This window comes from Lipotes vexillifer, unplaced genomic scaffold, assembly GCF_000442215.2.
Source record: "Lipotes vexillifer unplaced genomic scaffold, Lipotes_vexillifer_v1.1 scaffold636, whole genome shotgun sequence".
Taxonomy (NCBI): domain Eukaryota; kingdom Metazoa; phylum Chordata; class Mammalia; order Artiodactyla; family Lipotidae; genus Lipotes; species Lipotes vexillifer.
In genome coordinates this window covers 1,223,490-1,240,598 of record NW_006786547.1, presented here as the reverse complement: position 1 = coordinate 1,240,598, position 17,109 = coordinate 1,223,490, and the positions used below count along the sequence as shown (strand labels likewise).

The 17,109-nt window shown below is 64.3% G+C and overlaps 1 protein-coding gene across 1 annotated transcript in view; it reads right to left on the bottom strand.

Annotated features, from left to right (window-relative positions):
• The window catches only part of NOTCH1 (notch receptor 1), a 47,593-nt gene extending 36,072 nt beyond the window's left edge, over nucleotides 1-11,521 (bottom strand). The window contains exons 1-2 of the mRNA XM_007458973.1: nucleotides 11,461-11,521; nucleotides 9,629-9,710 (exon numbers count right to left, since the gene is read on the bottom strand). Of these exons, the coding sequence (XP_007459035.1) occupies nucleotides 9,629-9,710; nucleotides 11,461-11,521 (143 nt within the window). The remainder of the gene's footprint in view (nucleotides 1-9,628; nucleotides 9,711-11,460) is intronic.
• Between the last annotated feature and the right edge of the window lie 5,588 nt (nucleotides 11,522-17,109).

Sequence of the window (17,109 nt, the reverse complement as noted above, 5' to 3'; positions counted from 1 at the left end):
GGGGGGGGGGGGGCACAGCAAACACCAGAAGACAGAATCCTGCCAGCTGCACCCAGGCCTGCATGGGACAGGCCTGCACTGTCACACCCTGGGGCCACCCGGGCATCCTGGGCCAGTTGGTGTGGGTCTAGGGCCGTCTGGGGGGCTCTTCCCTGTGGGGAAAGCAGTAGGTTCTTGGGTGGGGCATGACCTTCTGCCCTTGTGTGACCTCGCCCAAATCCTGAGCTCAGCTAGTCTCTGGGAGAGCTTTCTGGACGAGGCCTCGGAGTATTAGGAACGAGCTCCGGCGTGGAGTAAAGCTAAGCCGACGCGTCCCATAGGGATCAACCCACGGGGCCACCACATGGGGCCGATCTGTGACACTTCTCATAGGGTGGCTCAGAGAGGCGAGTGAGCAGCCCAAGGTCACACAGCCCAGCACAGGCCGTGCTACGGATGTGGCCGCGCCATCCCAGCCCGGCCAGGCGGGAGCAGCGTGCTGGGACGGGGGAAGCCCGGTGCTGGGCAACCGGCTCAGACCGAGCCTCCCTGTGTCTTGCAAGCTGGGCCTTCCCGAAACCTGGATCTGCCCACCTGCCTCCACTCCCTGCTCCGCGCCCACGGCTCCAGCCCTCAACCAGGCGCACACGCCACATACCTGCCGAGTGCCTATGCTGTGCCGGCCCTGGACCCTGGACCACCTGGGAGGATGCCACCACGGTCTGGGCCCCTGCCATTGTGGATGCCGGGACACACAGCCCTGCCTGGCCTCCCCCGTCTGGCTCTCAAACCAGACAGGCCTGGGGCCACCCTCATCCTGACCCCGGAGGAGGAAGTGAGGGGAGCCCCGCCCTTTGGGGCCGCCCCATAGGAGCCGGTACCGGCCTGGGGAGCGGGGTAATGAGAACCTCGGCTGACCCAGAAGGCCCAGAGGTAGTCACCTCCCCCAGCCCTCTGGACGGACGGGAGACGGAGGCCCCAAGGGGCGGAAGTGTGGCCAGGCCCCCGCTTGTCCCCGCCTTAGCCTGGCCTTAAGCTCAGCATTGCTCTTACTGAAAAGCTCTCAGGGAAAAAACACACATACTCAAAACTCTGGCTTCTCCCCCAAACCTCTCATTTCCAGTAACCGTGCAGTTTCCGCTTATCAACAACCGAAACAGAGAGGAAATGGTGGGAGGCAGGTTCCCGTGCCCCAGGCCCTGCTGCTGGGGTGCTGACAGATCTTCCCAGAGGCTGCCGCCCACCTCCTCGCACACGCGTCCCCCGTGGACCCTCGACGATCTGCTGGGGCGGCCAGGGTCCAGGGCAGCGCCACGACCTCCCGGCAGCTTCGGGGCCCAGCAGGCTGGCCGATGCTGAAACGGGGCCGGGGGCCTCCCCGGGGCCCGGCAGAGGGGCGGCTGCTCAGCTGTGACGCGTGCTGGCCCGTGATCTTGGGGTGAAGGAGGCGGGAGGCCGGGAGGGATCCCCGGAGAAGGGGACGGCCCCGGGCCCAAGCGGCACCTTGGCACCAGGCCCAGAGCCAGGGCTCTTCCCAGCCTCCAGCTGCCGGTCCCCCATCCAGCGTGTATCAGACCCTCAGCCCCTCTCCTAGGCCCACCGCCCTCACACTAAGGTCCATGTGACGACGCGGGACCTGCCTGCACGAGGCCTCGACTGGGCTGGGTGAGGCTGGCCTTTCGTGCCACCTGTGCGGTGAGAGTTTGTTCAGCAAATCACAGTGTCAACAGAGGGACGAGGGACCGTTTACCCAGCTGAGAAGAGCAACCAATTCAAGCCCTTCAGAGACACACGACTGACACCCAGCCCGGTGACAGACGGAGCAGGCGGGACGGGCGGGGACGAGGCTCCCACCTCACGGAGCCAGGCCAGGCTGCGCGCAGCAGGGTCACAACGTGGCCGTTTCTTTGGCGAAAATCCCGACAACAGAGCTGGGCCTGGGCCTGGCCTACTGCCGCTGAGAGCGGCTCCCACCCGGCACCCACCTGTCCCTGGGCAGCCGTGGGGTGGGGGTGAGCTCTGCGGGTGCAGGTTCTGGAGCAGCATTTGGGCCTGGCACCTGCCCCGCAAGGACTCCCAGGTGAAGGCTGGCGGGGGCTGGCGGCCTGCCCGAGCGACTCTCAGGGCTGGGAACCGCCGTGTAGGCGTTGGAGGTGAGGCCTCCCCAGGGCATCCCCCACCCCCATCAAGGCCCGCTGGGAGCCAGGACCCTGGGCACTCCTTCCAGGAAACCGTGAGGGCCCCAGAGGGCTGCCGCCATCGCTCAGGTGGAGAGAGGCTCCAGGTCAGACCTCCAAAGACGGCCCCCAGCCCCAGCCCAAGACCCCCCAGTGCAGCACGTGGCAAGGGGCCCCGGGAGGCCTGAGCCGCAGAGTGGGGCGCGCTGCCTAGCAGGAGAGGCCGGGCCCTCTGGAGGTGTCCACATCCCACCTGTTGGGTGCCCACTCAAGGCAGCACCTTGGTGTCAGGAAGGGAGCGGGAGCGGGGAGCAGGCAGTGCTTAACCTAATACACTCCACAGTGTGGACGACGGGATGATGACCCCTGCCCCCAAGCCTGGGGGATTGGACGGCGAGGTCAAGGGCCCCCTTTGCCAGAAAGCTTCCATCGCAGGGGCAGAGGGTGTGTGTGGGGGGGAGACCCTCAGCAAGAAGGGACCACTCAGTGGTGAAACCCTGGGAAGGGGTTCTGTTCCCGTAGTTCCATGCGTCCCAGAGATGCACAGAGAGCTACCCCCACCTGTGACGCGGGGACCAGCTCGACCCTCCCCCCTGGGGCCGAGCAGGTATCCAGGTGCCAACACCGTAGGAGGGCCACTTTCTCAAGGGCCCGCGGGCCCCTCTGGTGCCCTGTAGGAAACACGGAGCCCCCCTGAGCCCCGAGGGCCACTTGGAGGGGACCCATCTGTGGCTAAGAGCGAAGGGCCAGACCCCTGGCCCTCTCTCCTCTCACAGAAGGCTGAGTGCCTCCTGCTAGGGGTACACCCAGTAACTCTGAGCTGACCCTGAGGGTCCAGGAAAGGATGTGCTCCCACCCCAGGGAGAGGCCGGGAAGCAGGCAGATGGCGTGGGCAGGGGCCGAGGGTCTCACATCCAAAGCCTTACCGCCCGCCGCTGCCCCTAGTTGCTTCTCCTGCCTGCGGCTGCACTGCCTGCTGACCTGTCCCAGCCCATCTGCCCGCTGTCTCCACGGTGGACTCACTCCAAGGCCGCAGCAGGCCTGGGGCACCCGGGCGGGGTGTGCCCACAGCACTGGCCTCGCACGGCAGGCAGTTAAGGCGTCTGCCCTGAAGTCTGGCTCTGAAAACAACGAGCCTCCTTCTCCTGCGCAGGCCGGGCCTGCGTCTGCCTTGCCCGCCCAGCCCCAGCCCCAGCACCTAGTAAGTGCTCAATAAAAGTCCGCTTTCCCCTCGCATTCCTGACGCTGACACCGGGCAGGTGGGGCGCTGGCCCTGGAGCCCTGGTGCCCCTCCTCTGGGCACGCTGGCGCTCAGCCGGCGCCAGCCAAGGCCCAGGGGCAGAAGCCGAGGCCACAAGCTGACGTGGAGCCCTGAGCAGGCTGGCACCGCGGGCACGCTGGGCCGTCCTAACGAATACACCCAATATGTGCCGGGCCCCACTCGAGGGGGCTCCGTGGCTGCCAGGCGGGTGGCCACACAGGCACGGAAATGAGCACCAACTCCTCCAGGAAGCCTTCCGCACGTCCACCACCCCCAACACCCACCCCCTCTGGACTTCTGTCCAAGACCACATACAGACCAGGATGCTGGTGCCACCGCCAGCCAGTCCCTAACAGTCTCAGGCAGGTCAAGCCCAGCGCCCAGAGGAGCAAGGCACGGACACGCACACTGAGTGAAAGAAGACGGGTAAGAGAGAGGAGAGGCACGATTCCACGCGTGTGAAATGTCCACAACACGCAAGGCTAGAGACAGAGAGCAGATGAGCGCTCGCCAGGGGCTGGCGGCGAGGAGAAAGGCGAGTGCCTGTTTAATGGGTGTGGGATTTTGTTCTGGGTGATGAAAAAGCTCTGGAACTAGATACGGGCGATGGTTCCACAACCTTGTGAATGTACTAAATGCCACTGAAATGTACACTTTAAACAGCTAAAATCATAAAACTTAGGATATGTGCAACTGACCACCTAAAAGCAAATATCGATCCCCCCAATCTAGTCATCAGCTCCCCGTGCTCTCAGAGAGCAGAGTCGGGGAGGGTGGCAAGGCCTCGAGAAAGGAGATGCCGGGGGAGAAGCCAACAGAAGCCACTCTGGCAAAGGGCCTTCCTCTGCCCGCCAGCCCCTCCTCTGCAGTACCTGTCAATCACTGCTCCCTCTCCAGTGGGTGTGTCCCCAGCCCGGCGGGCCAGGTGGTAAGGACACCAGAGCCCAGAGCTGGCCCCAGACCGGCAGAAGCTGCCCTGCCGCACAGCCAGGTCTGACTCCTGGGCACCTCTCCACTCCACCTCTCCACCTCTCTCCCACCACGCTGCTGCCCACTGCCACCATCTGGGCATCTACGGGCCTATCCCAGGGTCCTGCGGGGATGCAGTTGGAAGGGAGGTCCAGGGGCCACCTAACCCCACACCCTCGTGTACAGAGGAGGAACCTGGGGCCCAGAAAGGAGACGCAAGTCCGAGGGCGCACAGCAAACCAGAGCCAGCTGGCTCTGTATCTGCTAGATTGTCTGCGGCGGGGCATGAGGTGGGGCCCACCAGAGACAGCCCCGCCAGGAGCTTCAGGACTGTCAAACACATCCTGACCCCCAGTCATGATGCCCCGAAGCCAGCCACTCATTAAGGCCTCTGGAAAGAGTCTGGAAAGTTCTGGATATGCCCGTACATGAAGGCAAAAGCTGATGCAAGCTGGCCTCAGATCCCCACCCCCTTTCCCAGCCTCTTCATCTCTCAGCCTCAGTTTTCCCCACCTGGGGAAACTGGGGGTTTAGAAAAAAGCAGAGCTGGCCACCACCCCAAGGGGGTACGAGCCTGGTGAAGAAAAGTCTGCCGGGGGCTTTCTGAGGCCAGATGGAAGCAGCTGCCTGTGTGTGGAGGCCTTATCGTTACATTATTGAGGGAAGCAATCAGGATCCTCAATCAACTCTGCAGAGCTACGTCCTTTCACTATTTGTAGACAAGACACGAAGCAGGAAAGGTGCCCTCCCCACCCCAGGAGGGCGCAACCCCTCAGCCCAGCCCGGCACTGCCCAGTGGGCCCCACCTGCCAGCGACAGCCATGGCCACCCATCAGAGTCAGTCAATGAGAAAGAAAGCCAGTCCCAGTTTTCCTGGGACCTTCGGACTGCCACCCAGCACTCGGGGAGTGGAGCCGTGACGCCCTCTGGACCTGCCCCCCGGCCCTCCACTCCAGCTTCCCGGGGTCCCAGCACCCAGCCCACGCCCCCCGCCACCCAGACCCCACTCAGCTGTCCTGATGAAGAGCTTCTCCATCAGCTATCTGCCCTGCCCCACTCTCTTCCAGCTAAGGGCACAGTTTTCTTTTTTTCTCTTTGTTAAAACACGTCACTATTATTTTCTCAATGGAAAAAACGTTGGCTGCTGTACAGAGGCAGGGCCAGGCCCCAGAAAGCACCTTCCTGCAGAGATCGCGTGTTCCTGGATGTCCCTCTGCAGTCAGAGGCAGGAGGTGAAGCTTTCTAGCTGACGCTGTGCGTTTACCGTGTGTTTTTCTAACCCTGCGTCCTTGGAGCCCGGGCTCTGCATAAACAGAGGAAGTCCTGTACAGACCTTGTTTGCTCTCAGCCTGGGAGTGAGGATGAGAATTAACCTGTTCCTCCCCCCCGCCCACCCCACGCCTCGCCCAAGGCTCGCAGGTGACTCACTGGAAACAGACGGACCAGGTGACAGAGACGCAGAACGTTCCATCCCTCTGCAGCCGGGCAGCCGAGTCACTTCCACCCGACCCTCTGAACCTCGTCCTTTAAGGGAAGTTGCCGTCCCCGCCCTGCTTCCTCACAGAATGGCCAGCGAGGGCCCGGGGCAGTGCAGGCAGGATGCGGCAGTGGTTAGGAACACACGCTCTGGAGAAAGAGCTAGGGCTGGGCTCCACTCTGCACTGTGTGATGCTGGGGCCGAGTGCCACCTTCTCTGTGCTCCGTTACATGCCTGATCCCATGGTTACGGGGTTGCTCCGAGCCCCACCCACCATGCTCGCCTCCCCCTGACACGTCACGTGTTCATGCTGCCTCTCCTGCCCCCACACCGGAAAGTGGACTCCATGAGGGCAGGGGCTGTGTCTGCCCTGAGCCCACGGTGCCCAAGTCCAGAGCAGAGCCCAGCACGCGACAGGCGCGCAGAACCACAGAAGCAAACAAGGAAGAGGCACTGATGGGAGCCGTCGTGGGCGATGAAGTCTCCGAATTGGCCGGCGCCTCCCAGGCAGCACGCCACTCGGGCCCAGCAGGCTGCACCTTTCGGGCTCTCTGAGTTAACTCATTAGCCAACTGAACACTCTCAAATGAGGATCCTGAAACCAGCAGCATCAACTCAAAAGCAGAAGACAGGGAGGAAACGGACCCTTGCTCTGTGCCTGCTGCGTGCCCCTCTTACGCAAGCTTATGCATCACCGAGAGATCAATCGTGGGTCAGCCCCGAATGACAGACTGGGCCGGAGAGGGTGGGGATCTGGATTCAGGTGACCCGATGACCTGAGGTCACGAAGCCACTGGGCGGCAAAGCCAGGCCTCAAATACGGGATCGGCCAAAGCTGAGGGCCACCACACGCTGGCTGGCCGGACTTCCCTCCCAGGTTCTCTGGGTGCGACGACGCTGCACCCCACTTCTGCCATTACCTGGAAGACGTCCCGGTAAAATTCTGACTTTCTCGCAGGCAGGGGGAGCACCTGAGCCATCCTGGGGCCTCAGCTCCCAGCCCAGCACCGGGCAGCACCCCCCCACCACCAACAAGCCTTTCAGACGGAAAACGCACGCTCACCCCACAGATGGCAGCCCCCAGAGGCCTCCCCACACCGCCACCCCAATCAAAAGGAAAGAGGGGGAGCCCACTTCGGTATCTCCTCAGCACTGATGGGGCGGCACGGAGGCTGGAGATGTGCAGAGGGTCGCAAAGACCCGCCTTAGCCTGCCCCCCGGGCCACCAGCCTCCCCCCGGCAGCCCCCGGGCCACCACACACAGCCACCGTCCAGAGACAGCACTCCGCCCATGGGGACACGCAGCCTTCCCACCGCAGCCACTGGCCAGCAGGGCACGGGCTCTCTGTGACCTCCCGGAGGGCCTTCACACCAACACGAACCTCTTTTTCTCACCCTGAGCCCTGCAGACACCTGACTGGCAGCTTCTGGGGAAGGTTCCTTCTCTTTGGGGTGGAAACAGATGAGTCACCTGCTATTAACGCGCCTGGCACAATGACACCACCGTTTCCCACGCCCTGGCCACGCGGGAGCCAGCAAATCAACAAGGAAGTCAAGGAACTTTCTGAGGGTCCTGGCTGGATGCTGCCGAGCTGGAACTCACAGCCAGGTCAGCAGGGCTCCAGAAGCCTGCACCCTGACACCTTTGAGGAAAGAAACTGGCTCCCCCTCAGCTGGGAGAGCAGGGCCTCCCCCATGAGCAGACCTCCCGGGGCCTCCGCGCAACGGTGGGTGATGGGCGAGAGCGGGAAGGCTCAGGCCCCGGGGTGGCCGCAGCGCCCCCCAAACTGCCCGGTGAGCCTGGACCCGTGCCTCGGCAGAGCCGGGACCTGCCAGCCGGTCGCGGCTCTGATACCCTTGCCTCCCACCCGGGATGCCCAGTGGTGCGGCCTCCGAGGACGGCGCTTCCGTTCATCTTCCAAGTGGATCTGTGGGGTGTGCACAATGGGGTCTCTGTGTGCCGAGCCCGGCCGGGTGCCAGGCCAGACAGGCAGGCTTCCCGCCCAGGGGGGCGGGGGGCGGGGCGCCGGGCCCAAGAGAGGAGAAAGGCCGGCACCACAGCCCTGATCCCTGGCCGTCTTGCACCACAGCCCTGATCCCTGGCCGTCTTGCACCACAGCCCTGATCCCTGGCCGTCTTGGGGGGCAGGACTCCCAAAGTGCCCAGGCTTGGAGAGCGGGAGAGCATGCCCCCACCCCCTTGAAGTGCCTCACCCTGAGGCCAGCGAGTAAGCCGCAGCAGCCTGTACCCCAAGGAACCCCCTTCCCCTCCCAGGCAACACTCAGCTGGGGCTTTGGCCCCGGAGGCCCCCGATCAGACAAGAAGAGACTGCTCCCACTTTCCTCAGCACAGCACTCCCTCCCACCCTCCCAAGGCCCTCTGCAGAAACGCGGAGGCCGCCCCCCGCCCCTACACACAGACACACACACACCCCAGTGAGCTGAGCGGCCAAGCGGCCAAGCTGTAGCAGGAGCTGGAGCTCGAGCTCGAGGGGCGGCAGGGAAGGAGTCTGCATTCTGGGAAGCCACGCATAATTAATCACCCAGCATTAATCCACCTCCCCAACAATAGCCACTGCACTTCCACTGAATCCCAGCTGTCGGTCTCTGAATGAAAGGAAACAAGATTTAGGGCATCAAGCGTCGGTGAGGCTTCTGCAGGAGAAAAAGGCCCCCAAACCCCAAAAAAAAAAAAAAAAAAAAAAAAAAAGTAGCGCGCATTCATTAGCGTCTGACAAAGACACAATGCACTTTGTCCATTAAACTGCTCACAGACCTGCTTAATTGGCTTCAGTCTGGGGAGGGTGGGAGGCAGTGGAAGGAGGGGCTGCTTGCCCACTGGCTGGGCAGCAGTGAGCCCGGGCTGGGGGTTGTCAAGGGAATGGGTCCCCGGCAGTTGGAATGAGGGCGTGCCACTTTGGCAGCCTGGGGAGGGGGGCGTTTCTCCAGCCACCAAGCACCTCCTCATTATTCCCATCAGGGACGGACTCAAGTGGAAGGGCATCAGCCACAGCAGAAAACCTTCCCTAAGGCTGACTGGTACTCAGAGGCAGGCGGCCAGGCGGTAGATTCTAACCAGATTACCCGACCACAGACCTCAGTTCACAGCTGAGGACCCAAGGCTGGGAAGGTGAAGGGCCAGCCGGTTAGGAGGCCAGAGCTGCAAGTTTCTGGCAGGCACTCCCGCCCCCACCCCCACACCCAACGGAGGTGGGCACAGCCAACAAGACGAGTTCCAACTTCCCTTCCCCAACCTCACCTGAGGCCAGAGACAAGTAAGCAGGGAAGGCAGAGAGCTGGGAAGGGTGGGTTTGGCTTTGAAATTGTCAGTTTCTTGCTGAGAGGCATCACCTGCCCAGGAGGTGCTCACCTGCCCAGAAGAGGTTCCCCCTGGTTGGCAGGGCGGTGAGGGCTGGGCCTCTCTACAGATGCTCCAGGGCCTCCCCGGCAGGTCAAATTATTTCTCAGGGACTTCGGAAAGAAATGGGGTACCAGCGATTCCCACCTAGCTCCCCGGGAGCCTGAGGTGGCCCACAAAGGAGCGCTCCAACCTCTACGGGCCAGGCCAGCTCCACACGCAGCATAATTGCTGGTGATTAAGTAATTGCCAGACTTTGTCCAATAAAACTAGCACGTGACCGCGCCCAGCCTTCTGGGTCATCTCCAGAAGACAATGGCCCAGTGTTCTGTCCCTGCCGGCCCGCTGCAGGAGGCAGGGGCTCTGCTCCCGACAGAGCAACAGGTCCCTGCAGGGGCGCATACTCACACACAGGCCTCAGTGCCGTTGGGGAACACTTCACACTTCCCGCCATTCAAGCAGGTCTCGCTGGGCTGGGAACATCGCAGGCCTGGGGAGAGGCAAAGGGAGACGTCAGCCTGGCCAGCACCCCAAGGGGCACTGCCCACCCCTCACCTCCTGTCATGGGGTTGCTGGGGGCCGGGGGCCCCAGGAAGCCTGGCATGAACCCCAAGGGGATTCAACCTTCCGCCCAGAGTTCTGGGGTCAGCAATGGAGGGAGGGGGAGCCCGTTGATGGGGGGGCAGGTGGCTAGGTCACGCTCAAAGTGGAGGCGGGGTGGCCTGAGACGCCTCGGGGACAGCAGTGGAGGAAAGCTGGGGTGACCCCGGGCCACGCTCCTGAAGTTCTCCCTCCCCACCCCGTCTTCACTGGGGACCCTGGCTGGGCTGATATCCAACCACCAGGATTGTCTTGCTGTTCAAACAAGTTCTTCGAGGGGGCGGCGCTGAGTGGGGGGTGGGCAGCCCTGGCCACACTCAGCTCCTCCGCTCGTGGGAAAATGCGACAGCTGCAAGGCCCGCTGCCCCTCCCGCCAACAAAGCGCCGGCCGGAGGAATCAGAGCGGCCCATTGTCGCGCCAGGGCCGCCTCCTGGGGCACCGGGACTGCACCCTGGGGACCGGGCTGCGCCTCCACGCCTCCACCGACACCCAATAGCAGCTCCCCAGGGCGGGCATCTTCAGTGCCAGCCCGCCGCCACACACACACCCAGGGGAGGGGGATGAAGATGCTCCATTTGGAAGGAATTCGACCCCATTCCCTGGAAGGGGTCAACTAATCAAGCTCACGCCTCTTCCTCTTACCAGGGCTATGTAAATTACGCCCCCCATGGGGGCCGGGGCGGGGTGTGACACCGAACCCTAACTTCAGGAACCGGGGAGCTAATACTCCCTCCAACTTTTAGGGGAAGAGAATTAATCACCATCCGATTCCTCGGAGATCCTCTTGATGTGAAGTGGACAGAGGAATGACCGACCCCCCCCACACACGCCGCCCCCGCCGCAAGGTTTCCAAACTGGAACTCCACAGAGTGAAAGTTCCACCAGTAGCAGCTGCCTTCCGCACACACGCCCCCCTCCCCAAATTGTGAGCCGGGATGGGGGCAGCGACCCGGCGTGGGGAGGGGACACCGCGGGCGGGGCGGCCAGGAGCCCGGGGACGCCTGGGTCCGCGCCCCTCGTCCCGGCCCTGCGCAAACTCTCTTACTCGGGAAGGAGGCCGGGCCCGCCGGGCCCGCCCAACTCCCCTCTGCCCACCACGCCCGGCGGCCGGGTCCGGCAGTGCGGCTCCGTAAAGACCAGCGCGGCGCCCCGGACCCCACGCTCCACGCTCCACGCCCCAACATCCGTCCCCGGCGCGGGCAAGAGGCGAAGAAAAAAGATAAACGGCCCCAAAGCAACAGGAAACCAAAACCGACTCGATTCAAATCGAAAAGTAGTAGGCAGCTCGTCCGCCCGCCCCGGCGGCGAGCCCCACGCGCGGCTGGCGAAGGACGAGCCCAGGACTGGGTCTCCCGGGCCCCCAGAGGCCCACGCCCGGCTTCAAACCCGACTTCAAACCCGGCTCCAAACTCGGTTCCAGGAGCAAGCCGCGTGAGTCCGCCCCGATGGGGCAGGCGGAGCTGGGGAGGGTCAGTCCTCCCCGAGCCCGGGACTCCGGCCCCTACCCTGCCCCCGGTCGCCCGGTCCCCCTCCCCGCCCTGGCCGCCCGCTCCCAGCCACCCGGGGCGCGCGCCTAGGGCGCCGCCAAAAGTTTCCGAAGGCGCGGAAAGTTGCGGGCTCGCGGCGGGCGGTCGCCTACCTCGTGCGGCGAGCGCGGGCAGCAGCGCCAGGCAGAGCAGGGGCGCCAGGAGAGGCGGCATGCCTGCCCGCCGGCTGCCCGCTGCGCCCTGTGGCGGCCTCCTGCGCCCGGCCGGCGGGGCTCGGGCGCACACGCGCGCCCCGGACTGTCCCACGGGCGGTGGCGGCCCGCTACTGCCCTCTCCTTCCTGGCTGGAGGGCGACGCTGCGCTCTCGCGACCTCGCCGTCCCGTCTCCGCGCCCGCGATCGTTCCTCCGCTGCGCCCGCGCCCCGCGCCCCGCACCCCTGCGCTCCCTCCCACGGCCGAGGCACTAGTGAGGCGCTGGGCCGCCGAGCGCTCCGCCCCCGCCCCGCCGGCCCCGCCCCCGGGGCCCGCCCCCGCCGATCCCTCCGCAGCCGTCGCCCCCTCGCTGGCCGCGCCCCTCCGCGCGCCTGGACCAGCCCTGCACCTCCTTGGGGTGGGGCGTGCGTCCCGAGCCCGGGTCCTCCGGGGCTGGGGGCGCGGCGGTGCGGAGCGGGGTCGGGGCCCGGCCCTAGGGACTACTTCTCGTTCGAAAGTTTTCGGAGGCCAAAAGTTTGGTCCGTGGCTGCGGAAGGATCCGGCTCTGCCCTCAGCCTTGCTCGGTGGCAATTGACAACGATTTACATCTCAATAGCGGAGGAGGCGCGGGGCGAGTGGGGAAAGGGGAGCCTGCGGGAGGCCGTGCCCCGCGGGGAGCTGGGCCCCGGCAGGTGGGGAGGATCTGCCGAAGCCCCGTTTGGGGGACCCTGGGAGGCGAGCTCTGGGAGAAGTCGCGCCCTCGGCAGTCCTGGGTGCACCCCTGGCCCGGGGCTCCGATCTCAGGAGCCCGTGGTCGCAACTTTAAGCCTCTGAGAGATCGAGCCCAGACACCCGTGGCTGTGAAGGTCGGGGCACTTGACCCTGAGGGATGGTGGCACCAGGGCCGCAGCCTCTGCAAAGGGTGCTCTGGGTGCCCCCAAGGAAACATCCTGGGGCCCAATGCCTGACGCCTGGCCAGACGGATTGCGCACCAGCTCCCCCAGGAGGGACCCGCCTCTAGACGCCCCTTGGTCACTGTCCTACCCCTTCTCGGGCGCCTGCAGCCTAAGGAGCCCGGCAAAGCACCCGTGGGCCGAGCAGACCTGGTGTTAGCGCTCACGCAGCCCTGGGCCGCTCCCACGTGCTCCTTCCGGATGATTTATTTCTCCACCACGATGCCAGATTTGGACATCCTGTGCCAGCCCGGGTTAAGTGCTGGGCGTCCAAAATGCCTGCCATAGACCCTACTAAACCAAAGTTTACAGCCTCGCACTGGGTGCGGGCACCACCCTGTGTTGGGGGTGGGGGGGTGCTTCCTGGAGTAGGTGATACCAGAGGGGAGCCTTAAAGGCTGAGACCTAGCAAGGTAAAGGGTCCGGGGCAGGAGAACCCTCAGGAATGCAGAAATCCCAGAGGCTGGCTGAGAAGCAGCCCTTGCCAGGGAGGCCCAGAGAGGTGGGCAGAGCGGGGTTGCCTGGTCGTGGGCAGATCGAACACCTGACCCCAGCCCGCCCTTCTTGGCACACCTGTTGCGGGGCACTGGTGGCAGCTGGGCTGCTGCTGGGAGCACAGGAGGGACAGCCGGTCCAGGCCCCCGGGCAGCTGCCACTGGAGCCACCCTGGCCTGCCGCCTCCCAGAAGCTGGCGGCGCTTCTCAGAGCCTGGGGTAACTTCTCTTGGGGTCAGTGCCCAGGAGAGGAGGCGTCTGGAGACAGCAGAGATGTTTCTAGAATGGCAGCCAGGCAGCCTGGAGGAGCAGATTTTCCGTAGAAGGACGAGGGGGGTTGCGAAGTCCCTCCATACCTCCCTCCAGCTCACAGTCTCAGGGCTCTGCACACCACATCCCTTTCGTCTCTCGGGGATGGGATGGACTGAGGACCTCAGGCCAGGCACTCCTCCGGGGCCATTGCCTGTGTGCCCTCCATCAGAGCTAGCATCTCTGCCAATAGGCCCCAGGCCGAAAGTGAAGGCCCACCCAGCCCTGGCTTGGGAGCAAGTTCTCAGCCTTCCGTCAAGGGGCAGCCCTGGCAGAGGGCGCTCGGGAGGAGGGGAGTCTTACCTGGGTCTGCCCGACTGTGCCCAGTACCCTGGGCCTCTGCCCAGGAGCTGGGTGCTCTCATTAGCCCGTGGTACAGATAGCGCAGCTAGGCCTCCCAAGCTTCTAAGCCCTGCTTCCTGGGATATTCCATGGGCAACTGGGGCCCCCGAGGAGACCCTGGGAAGGCCAGAAGTGCCTGGGGCTGGGGAGGGGCTGTGTGAGGCCAAGGACAGGGCCTCCCTGCCCTGCCAAGTGGGCACGGAGCTTTTTCGTTCACAAATTCACAAATTAGAGCGGGGATTTCTGGCCTCCCCTTTCTCCTCTCTTTATCAAGCTTCCCAGGCCAGGGGGTTTGAGGGAGAAGTGGACTGGGGGTCCCCACGGCCTAGATCCTGGAGACCTTCTCTTACAGGATGGGCAGCCTAGGGGCAGCCCCGGTTGGGGGATGTTGGGGAAGATAAGGAGAAACAGGGAGGGGAGGGGAATTTGGGGTGCTGGCCGCTTCCAAAGCCCAGGGGGAGGGTGGGGCCTGGGATGGCCAGAAGTTGAATCAGGGTACGGCAATGGGACACCACTTTGGGCTTCCTGCCTGGCTTATGTTGGGCGCTGGGGCCAGGTTCGCAGGGAAGTCCCCTGCACAGGCCGCTGAAGGAAGAGTCCCCAAGCTGTCTGAAGAACCTGGGACCAGTGGCGGTGAGGCTGCAGGCCCGGCTCCCAGAGGTGAGTGTCCAGCGGCCACTTTCCTCTCCAGGGTCCAGCTTGCCGGGCCCCAAGGGGTAGAAGGCCCTCACGCTCTACACCCGAGGTTGAGCTGGGTCAGTTCCCCTGTCTCTTGCCTCCAGGGATACAGGGATGCCATCGTCAGGATGGGCTGAGCTGACGTTGGCCCATTCCTGCCCCGCAAAGAAAACCCACCCGAGTCCCCTTCTGCAGGGGGTCCAGCGTGACTTGGCCTGCTTGGTGGGTGGAGGAAGCATGTTTAAAGCTCCCCTGATTCTAAGGCACAGCCAGGCTGAGACTCCTGGTCCTGGGGCCCCAGCTCCTCTCTTTCCTACAATGGTTGTTCCTGGCACTTCAGATGCGCCCCTGTGACCCCCGCAGCCCGGGGGTCGGGGTAGCGTGATGCGCGTGACTTTCCCAAGACGCTGTGACAAGACTGGTTCTGGGTCACCCAGGTCCCCACCTGGCTCTGCAGCAGGCAGATGGGCTCCAGAAGCCTGTGGCAGGCTGTCTGTGACCACGACAGGGCCGCTCCCACCCTGCACTCATGTGCAGCTTACAGCTTGGTGTGGGTGACAGTGGCCTTGAGGCAGAGGAGACAGGGTGTCGGGAGGAGGGGTGAGGGCTCGGGGGCGGGCCTGAGAGTGGGGGGCCTGTGATGGGCACACCGGCCTGACCGGGTGGGGGGCATACCAGCCAGGGCAGCTGTGGGGCGATTCCAGAACACCAGGGGTAGGGCTTGTCCACCTTTGGAAGTTCACTGTCAAACGTATCTGAACTGCTTGCAAAGAGAGAGCCCGGGGGCCTGAGATGCGTCCAGCCTCCTACGGCACCACGGCCAGGCCCAGGCCGGCACCGGACTCTGTGAGCAGCAGGCCCACTGAGGGGCCATCCCTGCTCCCGGGGCTCAGTCTCCTTCACTATCAAGAGATTTCCAAAGTCCTGTCTACTTTGTTCTACTTGAAACCAAGCCAGAACATTTCCAGAGGTTTGGGCGTTTTTCCCGGACGTGGTTTCAGTGGCTGTGTGGCATGGCTTCAGGTGGATGGGCCGGGGCTGGCTCCCCAGCCCCCCGTGCTGGACCCCGGGCTGGGCGTCCCCGTGCGCTTGCGTGTGGAAGCTCCGCTAGGTCCTCGATCTTCTTTCCCAAGGTTGGATTCAGGCCGACGTTGGAGGGCTTCCCCTCATCCTGAGAAGAGAAGGGGCAGGCTGGGGTCTATAGTCTGCTTTCCTGCCCGCCCTCACCCCCAAGCAGGGATCCACTGTCGCCCAGGCCCGGATGTGCACCCACCTGTCTGTGCTGGGAGTGGGCCGGTTGGGGCCACCTGCAGGTGCCAGCATTTCCCTTGGGCCAGCTTTGCCAGGCCTGATGGGGGAGGCCCCCTGGTGCCCTGCACCCCAGGCCACCTGCAGTGGGTCAGTTCCCCACTCTGCTGTCTGCGTGTCGTGTCCTCTGCTGAAATGACCCCACCCTCATCGGCCTTCACCTCCTCCGGGAAGCTGTCGCAGGCCCCTGGGCCTCCCAGTGTGTCCTGCCCCCTCCAGCAGATGCAGACGGGCCCACGGCTAACAGACAGCTCCATAATGTGGTACCCGGCACCAGGCCCTGCCCTGCTGAGGGTCCTGTCCACCTGTCACCCACAGTGGTCACTCCTTGGAAGCCCCCAGGCCTCTTGGCAGCTCAGGGCCAGGAAGCAGGTTGGCTGTGAGCCCCCCTGCTGCCCATGAAGCCCAGGAAGGAAGGTCAGCATCTCAGAGGCAGGCACAGAGCCTGGGGAGCGTGTTGCCCGGGCAAGTCCCCTGACAGGTAGCTGCCGCCCTGAGCAGGTGAGCCGATGCGGCCCGGCTGGTGTGGGCTCCGAGGGCCGCAGGACTGGCCCTGGTCCTTGTCATTTGAGGAATGGGCTGCGGGGCAGCCAGAGGAGCACAGGCCCTGGCAGAGACCACCTGCTTCTCCCCTGGAGCCCCTGGACTAACTGCTCAGGGCACTGACCCCAATGGCAGGGCGCCCTGGGCCTGGTCTCCCAAGCTCTGAGAAGGAGGGGCCTGCCTGGACCTCTCCAGGCCCCCCGACCCCCTCAGCTGCCCACAGAGCCTGGGCGGAACTGGGCCTGGGGTTGGATCACTCAGGGTTCGGTGGCCCACCTCTGGGTGCCCCTGGGGGACAGCGGGCCTCAGAGGAGGAGGAACCTGCCCAGACTCCAGGGCACTCCAGGCTGGGCCTGCTGAAATCAAGGAGGGACCCCGGTGGGGCGGGGCTGGGCTCGAGCTGACCTCTCCTGGCAGGGGCTGGCAGAGGGGCTGCAGCAGGGACGCTGTCACCGTGCCCACTTTATGCACACTGATGCTCTGAGGGGACTGTGGAGCCCAGCCCGGTCTAGGTCTCCCCCTCCCACCCCTGGGGAATCCTGGGACCCCTGCAGAGCCGGCTGGGAGTGGGCCTGGCCCTGCTGGCTGAAGCTCAGAACATTCTCCAAAGAGAAAGGGCCCCCGAGGGGGCGGGGTGGGGGGAACTGCTTGGCCCCATCCCTCAAGCTTCAGTAGGAGCCTTTGCAGACCTGAGTCACTCACCCAGGGAAGAGCCGGACAGGCTCCCTCCTCCCCCACCTTCCCTCTCCCCTTCCTTCCTTCTTTCCTTCCTTCCTTCGTCCTCCCTCCCTCCCTCCCTCCTTCCCTCTCTTCCTTTCCGGGGTTAAAAATAGCTGGAAATTACCTTCTAAAAAAAGTCCATTTTTATTTTTACAGGGAAGGTATAGGCTTCTCACAGCAAACTCTTTCTGCCCCAGCGGGAATTGCTGGAAGGAAGCCAAGAGTCCCCTCAGACCGTTTGTCCCCCGCACTCTCTGCACCA